The sequence below is a fragment of the Anguilla rostrata genome, chromosome 8, assembly GCF_018555375.3.
Source record: "Anguilla rostrata isolate EN2019 chromosome 8, ASM1855537v3, whole genome shotgun sequence".
NCBI classification, from domain to species: Eukaryota; Metazoa; Chordata; class Actinopteri; order Anguilliformes; family Anguillidae; genus Anguilla; species Anguilla rostrata.
In genome coordinates this window covers 49,049,942-49,058,271 of record NC_057940.1, presented here as the reverse complement: position 1 = coordinate 49,058,271, position 8,330 = coordinate 49,049,942, and the positions used below count along the sequence as shown (strand labels likewise).

Below are 8,330 nucleotides of genomic sequence, written 5' to 3'. Positions count from 1 at the left end.
CTCAGCTTTTTACCAACTATTATTTATGCACAGTCACAGAAGATAATAAACACAGACGCACAGATAAGACGGCGCTCCAGTGCGTCAGTAAAACTCCTCTGTGTCTATAACTCCGTGGGTCCCCGATTCCGAGAAGCTGAGTCACGCTTTCACCGTGGAAAACCGAACTCCAGGACAGTGTCTTGGACATGTACACCCCCACGCCAATTAGCTTTGCTCAGATATGTTTGAAACCGTAGACCCAGACACTAGCTTAAACAGATAAACGCTCCCAAGAATTGTAACAAACGGTTCCTAAAGTGGCTGTTGTGTTTAGGGGATTCGTTTGAAAGCGTAGCCCCTGCCGTGTGTGATTTTACGTTTTGAATCTCGGGAACAATGAAAAGTGCAATACATAACTCCCGGATAATGACTGGAAGAAAGCTCGCTGAAAGATGCTCAAGTTTTAGGAGCATTATCAAGTAATAAGCAACACTCCTGCTCCTGCAGTTTAAGTTCATCAGCAGAGACAGGCAGGGTTGTGCTGCTTACACGGAGCAGCCTACTGAGTTTGTTCTGATAATGTTCGAAACAAGAAAGTATTCTGGACAAAGATGCAAACCCAATGCAACTGTCAGCTGTCCGATCACTTTTGGTCCCCTAAAATTGGGGGCCGACTACTTATAAAAAAAGACTGTAATTCTGACATTGATTGCCCAATGTGGATGGAAATACCTTCAAATTAGAGCTGACAGTCTGTAATTTGACCTCACGTTCATCGTTTAATTTTAAATCCAGTGCACTGGAGTACAGAGTCAAAACAACAAACATTTTGTCACTGTCTGAATACTGATGGATCACACCGTATATGCATGAAGTTAATATTACTACACAGAAAACCACCAGTCTCAAATACACACATTTTGTTCTTTTGTTTTTTTAGGACTACACTCATAATGTGCTCAGAAATTCTATTTATTTTCTCCACTGTTGCACCAGAAAGGTGCAGTAGCACAGGGGTAAACAGTGAAGAAAAAGCAGGTGAAGAAGGAGGAGGAGGAGGAAAAAAGGACAAAAAGAAGAAACCAAAAAGAAAATCAGGAAAAATTGCTTTGACGATGTAACTGTAAAGCATTCTCCACATCCAGTTTTTATTCTCATTGATTTATTTATTCACGTCTTTTCCAATTCTCATTTACAAAACACACAAATTAAAGACAACATACAATAGTGTTTGTCATTTGTTTTAGTTTTTTTTTTTGTGTATTTTTATGTTTAGTTTTTTTCTCGTTATTTTGTCCCACATATTTATACTTTCACATACAAACATCTATGATTTCTACAGCACAGTACAATGAAAACATGTTAAAGATTTCAGTCACAGGTAATTCATGAAAAAAAAAAGTTCCTCTGTAATTGACAGGTGTCACTGTAGGCCTGGGAGGAGCTCTTTTGGGTGAAGACCTGGATGAGGACCTGTCCTTGCCTTCCAGTATTTGGCCTATTCAGTTTTTTTTTTTACATTGAAAGCGGTGGTTCGCTATACTGCAGCGCGAGTGTCACTGAGCAAGCGACCACGTGACATCTTATTGCTTTGATTGCCTGTAACGTTACTTTGCGTGTGGCTGTTACTCGACCGTTACTCTGTTACAAAAAAAATAATAATAAATACAAAACAAATCAAAGCAAAAGAATGACGGAGAAACGGCGAGTAATAACCTTCACAGCTACACGGACGATAAGACTACAGCTGCTTAAATTCAAGAGAGACAGAACCGCCAAAACGCTCCACAGAGATTCATTACACAATCATCACGAAGAGATCGATATCACACCGCACGACAGCAATACACATACATATACGCCCGATCCGGTCTTGACAGGCGGGCATTTTAGACGATACACAGGACGCACTCAACAGGAGCATGCTGCACTAACCGACAGGCTAATCTCATCTGACGGCGAGTATGTGGAATTGGAAGGTATTCGTATGAACACAGCCTGGCCATTCTGGCAGGTTTCTCCTCATTAAGGATATTGGAAACATGCCATAACCGACCTGTTCAAATTTTATGAAACACCTTGATCCTGTTAAATCAGCTCTATTGTTCTTTGTGGCTAGCTGGTCAATAAGACACATCAACAGCCTTGTGTGCTATTTTTTTTTTTTTTTTTTAAACAGAAGCCTTAGAAGAAAACCGTCTCTTTTTGCCATGTTGCGCAAAGAGAAACGGCCGCCGTTTATGATTGCTCGTTCGCCAGGTCTGTTCACTAAAAAGAGCTCCACTCCCCAGCTCAGTACCATTAAAGGATGCCACATCGTCGACTACAACTATTGCATTATTTTAATTCTCATTTGCAATTCCGTAGATATGTTGTTTTGTTTTTCTCTTTCTGCATTGAGCCGTCTTTCGGAAGGAGGGAACCAGGACAGAAACAAAGAAGTAGAAAAATATTTGGCAAATTCACAACGACACACATTACACACGACACGCATACTGATTGTCACTACACCATCTGTGACAAGTTGGTTGGGAGGGCTGGCTGTCGCCATGGCAGCACTCTGGCTCGTGATTAATTGTGCTCTAGTCTGAAACCAGTCGGGGTTATTAAAGTATGGTTAAGGCAGACTGGGCGATATCATTGTGTTGGAGACACACAAGAATAAGATTAGTGTAACATGTTGTCCACCTGTCTGGTAGCAACATGTGGATATGTCACAGTGTGACTTAACCCTATTTTAACATCCCTTATTGAAATAAAAGGCCGAAGTTAATGTTGTCAAGTGTTACCGACGACAAACACATAATCAGTTAGTTAGCGCTAGCTTTTGGTCACTGCCCTAACCGTTGCGTTCATTTAATCGCCATTGTGTACAGGAATCAAGCACTTGGTAGCACGGACGTTTTGGGATTAACGAAGGACATTAGCCGACTCTGAGCCCTTTGTGCGTGTTGGTACGTGAAAACACGGATCTCCGTTTGTGCTTGTTCGACGCCCGCTCTGTCGAATTGCGATTTCTGAGAACTTTAGCGTCCGTTTCTCTGCTACGTGCTCTGACCCTGCTTCCACTCTAAAGAATGTTTAAGTATAAGGCAGTAAGGCCCGAAATAACACGTTGAAAGGTTAGTGTCATTAAGACCGTAAATCTGTCGTTTCAGTTAATTATTGAAGCATATTTAACCATGTGTGGGGTACTGTGCTATTAAATGTTGTTCGTTCGTTTTCTTCCGTAAACTTTTTATGAATGTGATATTACATTTTAGAAATACTCCAGATTTTTTGCAATCCGATATGTTTCCTCATTCACTGGTAGGCCCTATGGTGTTTGTCAGGTAGTTGTATGGTTTATATCTAAAAGACCGAAGAACTGTCGCTGTTTTTTTGTGCGTCTCGTTTGAAAGTGTAACGGCTGTGCACGCGTTAATTCCTGACCAGGACAGATTCGAGCCAATTTAGGTAGTAAAATACAACCAGGTGTCTGCCTATAAAAACTTTCCTCTGCTCAAACCAGGGACTACAATGCCTGGAGGCCCTACAACATAAAAAAAATCCCCCTGCCTCTATACAATCTGAAATATTTGCCTCTTATTCAGAACGCTGTAGAGGGAGCAGGGCCCGCTACTGATTCAAATGCTCTATGAGGTCGTTTAGGGCCTCCACCATCCCTGGGCCACACAATACACATTTTTTGAGGGGCCACAACACTCTTGTTTGGGGACACCAAAACCCTAGGACTCGAGGAGTGAGGCACAAACATGTACGAGAGAACACAAATTTTTGCACGGTAACTGAAAGTGAGTGCCATGCCTCGGTGCCTTGTGTAATCTGCTTAAAAAGCTTCAGGGACCACCACGCCTGCAACAACCAGCCCTCTACTCAACCAGGAAACAAACAAAAACAAACCTTCTTAACCACGCTTCGCTCTCCCTGTCACAAATTTTTAAACCAACAGAAAAAAAAAAATGTACAGAGCTGTATATATATATATATATATATATATATATATATATAGTTTGTTTTGTAGCTAATAGCATTGACCTGGGTGTGCTTTTAACCCTTTAAGGTGTGAGATCACAAATATGTCATTAGAATGTTAACTGAACATTCTAATGTAATGCCGATGTAAGGCTCACTACTGGTAATTGAAAGCAAAGGAGTTCTAGAACACCGACTTGAAATTTTGGGGGGAAAAAAAACATTCCAAAGAAACATACTCTTCAAAGGGTTAAATCATAATAGTACAACTGAGAGACAGTAAGCGCAGGTCCAGGTGAGAGGGTTCTGTTTGGTTAAGTCAATCAATAGACCAGTTGAGCTGGCCTGTTTTGGTCATCTTAATGTGTTGTGCCTAAAATAGTTTGCTAAAACTTCCGCACAGAGTTGTGCTCTGGCTTCTCTCAGAAGTTCCAAAATCTCAGTATTTCGGCCCAAACGCTTGATATTTTTTAGTCAGGCTTAGCTGCCGTCCACACGCAACAGGGTTTGACACTGCATACTGTTTTTCCAGACCCTTATTTTGTAATTACCCTGCAATCCTATAGGCACACGCGCAAACACACACAGACACACACACTCACACACACACGTGTGATTATTTTATATATATAAAAATACTCCTGTAGAGTTATTTTACCTGTGAGAAATAGCCAATGGGAGCTCTCAAATAACCCTGCACTTTGTTTCTCTGTCTCAGAATTCAGATCTGATCACAACATCATAAGTAAAATAATTTCACTACATTTCCTCCTCTGAACAAGCAACAACCAGATCTCAGATCGGCATTACCATTTCAAAAAAATTGAAATCTGTATACATTTAATAAATGTACACATTCGACATACATTCAAACAAACGCATATGCACATACTCGCTCTGCGTCGCACATGAACACGCACGCATGCGCGCAGAAACACACACCCACAAACACACACACACACACACACACACACACCCAAATACACACACGCTCACAGATCCTTACATATTAACATGTTTGCTGACTAGTTTCTTGGCAAAAACATGAAAGACAATAAGGACGAAACATATGCAGTCACTGCATATCAATAAAATAGATTCTTGTTTTAAAACACATTTTAACCCACCGTCAATAAATAAATAAATCAAAATATATACATATATCACATGTAAAACTATCTAAAACTAATAGTCTTGCTACTGTGTTACAGAAACTAAAGTGGAACATTTTATTCATTATTTTCTGTATTTATGTCCATAATCCTTTTTTTTTAAATAGCTAAAGCAATGTTTTTTTTATTTTTACACAGACTTTGTGTTTTCCGTTTCTTTTAAATCGGTATTTATATATATAATTTTGTACACTATTTTCAAAAGAAAGGAAATTACATTGGCTGCGTTTGTCCGAACTGCCTTGTGCTTTGTTGAGTGTGATCGTCCGCTGTTATTGGTCGCCTTTCCTCTCAGCTCGAAAACACAGCTGGGGGGAGGGGCACTGTTACTAGGGGGTGTGGCTTGTGTGGGTGTAAGTTACAAAAAAGTATTGGCGCCTTAGCATTAGAATACGCACATGTTACACCTAACTACAACCAAAAAATAAATAAAAATAGCTACAAAAATGTAATTAATGAAAATGACGTGCGTTCAACAGAATTCTGTGACATATGAGGCAAGGTTGGTTGAAGGGGGGGGGGGGGTGGGGGGAGATGAGGATTTCCGGAACTTCAGCTGCGCAGGTTTAACTGTATATCGGCCCTGACACAGCTATAGCTGACACAACGTTTTTTAAAAGAAGAAGAAGAAGAAAAAAAGACAGAGCACCCGATCGCCCGTGAGAGCTGGCAGAATGGCGTCGGGGCTGTTTGTGCTCACCTCTGGCTCATGCTCACCGCGACTTACAGCGATGGGCAGGATCCCAGATAACGACACGCTTGTATGTTGCCAAGTCATCTGACAGGAGAACCCTACCCCCTGATCCTAAGAGTTCAGCTGCCTTGGCTTTAGTCTACTGAAGAAATGAGCTGCTCTGAGACGTGTGTGAGTGTGTGTGCATGAGTGTGTGTGAGTAAGTGCGTATAGCGGTACTGTAAAAGGGAGAGGCATAATTAAGGCGTTAAAGAAAGAAATTCTAATGTGAGAAGCAGATGTGGGAGGTAGGGTACACATTTTAGTAGTATAGGGTCAGCTTTCATTCTAAACACCTGCAGTCCCATCTAAACAGAACCAAGAAGTCGTGCGGTCATTATGAGGACTGCAACAGACCGTTGTGGAAGTGAGCTTAACCCCTGACCTGACCGGGATTCATAATTGTGTCTCCACCAACAAAGAGGGTTTGGCGCTATTTTCCCTTCCGTGACAACATGAAAAATGAATGGTTAAATCTACATTAAGATAGATGGCTTATCTCTCACAAAGGTGCAAAATCAGAACATTTACAATTACAATTATTTTTAGACAGCTGAAATTAAAAAGAAAATAAGCAGCAGTCCCAAATCTTGATTTAAAAAAACTGGCTCAGTTCCTTAAGGGATTTTCCATATTTGGGTTTCTGTTAAAGTTCTCTGGTTGTGGTGCCAATATAGGCAGAAATTGGGGGGATCTAACCAATGGCTGTCCACCAATACATTTAACTGACCAATGGCTGTCCACTCCGTAATTTCAAATCTAAGCAAGTAAAACTGGAATGTTCTAGAATCTAAGTCTATAAAATGGCAGTTGTAAAGGTGGTTAGATAGTAGAATGGACACCGATGTGCTGTGATCTGATGTGGTTTCTTTGGGAGTAAGAGCATAATTTGGGAATGGTGGGGGTGAACAGCATTGATGGTGGAGAGAGTGACAGAGAAAGAGAGAGAAAGGGAAAGGAACTTGCCTCAGAGTTCCCTCTCTGGGTTTTGAGTTACAGAGTGTTTGTGGAGAGAGAGAAGAGAAGCAGAAATTTTATATGGCTCAAAATTAAGGCCCCCAAACCCCCCTCCCCCATAACCCCGAAGGACATTTGACACTAGGCGCTTTATAGGTTTTTTGTTTTTTTTCTCAGTCATTTTTGTAAGTTTGTTTGCTTGTTTGTTTGTTTGAAATTGATAGCTTGGATTTTGGCTATGCTAAGTGGCTAGGGGAGATACTGTGCCCTATTATACATACAAAAAGGGAAGCTGGCCCGTATCCGTGGAGACTGGCGTGAACTTATGTAAACTCGTCTTCTCCCAAACAACATTAAACATTTACAGATGGAAAACAGACAGGCTGCTTATGAAGGAAAAAAAACGGCTGTAGGGGGCCGGGACCGCGGTGTCCGACAGGGCGAGAGGGTTTGGAAAGAGTTAACTAAGCTAATTTTATGAACCGTACCGCTATTCCTTCAATGCAACTGAATTCCCAAAGTGACTGCAATATATTGCACCAATCTGTTCCCCCATCAATTACATCAATTAGCTTAATTCAGGACACATTTGGGGGTGGAGGGGGAGGGGGTGGCAGAGGGGATAAGGGAAGAGAACTGTAGCCCACAATAAAAGCAGAACTGATGAGGGTTTCCACGGTAACGGCCCCTCCGGTCACCTGGGGTTATGAGTCCGGGTCGGACGGGCAGGGCGGGGCGGGGCAGGGCGTGGCGGAGAGAGAGAGGGGACTCGGGGTCGGCACTAGTCACAGTGTGGCCGCTGCGGGGGGGGGAGGGGGGGGCTCCACTCTGCTGCCCTCTGCTGGTGGCCGCCCGCTACTGCAGCACCTGGCCCCGGGTCTCCGGCAGCTTGAGTGCCAGGAAGCTGCCGGCGGCCAGGGCGCCCGAGGCGAAGAGGATGGGCACGGCCTTGGTGATGCCCACGAAGGACTGGAAGATGCTGATGCCCAGCACGGCCGCCAGCTTGCACAGCGCGTTCAGGAACCCGAACGCCGTGGTCCTGAGGGAGGGGGAGGGTGGGACGGAGGGGGTTAGGGAGAGAGAGAGAGGGGAGGGAAGGAGAGGAGGGACGGAGGGTGAGAGAGAGAGAGAAAAGTGAGAGAGTGAGAGAATGGAGAGAAAGAGAGAGAGGAACTATTTAATCACCGGTATTCATATAAGTTTAAATTTTAATCACAGGTTTAAATTTCCACATTGGCCTTGGAGCGGCCTTCACTGAGTTGGTGTGATTGGTAGAATACATTAGCCATGTGGGTGGGGTTATATCTCAGAGTAATGTGATTGGTTAGCATTTATTAGCCATTTTAAACTGGACAGGTTTGTATCTCTGAGTAATGTGATTGGTTATTAGCAAAAATTAGCCATGTTAAAGTGGGCGGGGTTATATCTCAGAGTAATGTGATTGGTTAGCATTTATTAGCCATTTTAAACTGGACAGGTTTGTATCTCAGAGTAATGTGATTGGTTAGCAT

At 42.6% G+C, this 8,330-nt stretch overlaps 1 protein-coding gene across 1 annotated transcript in view; it reads right to left on the bottom strand.

The window, feature by feature from the left end:
- Positions 1-1,127: 1,127 nt before the first annotated feature.
- The window catches only part of LOC135260234 (synaptic vesicle glycoprotein 2A-like), a 64,925-nt gene continuing 57,722 nt past the window's right edge, over positions 1,128-8,330 (bottom strand). Inside the window, exon 13 of the mRNA XM_064345464.1 lies at positions 1,128-7,858. Within this exon, the coding sequence (XP_064201534.1) occupies positions 7,675-7,858 (184 nt within the window). The 3' untranslated portion in view covers positions 1,128-7,674. The remainder of the gene's footprint in view (positions 7,859-8,330) is intronic.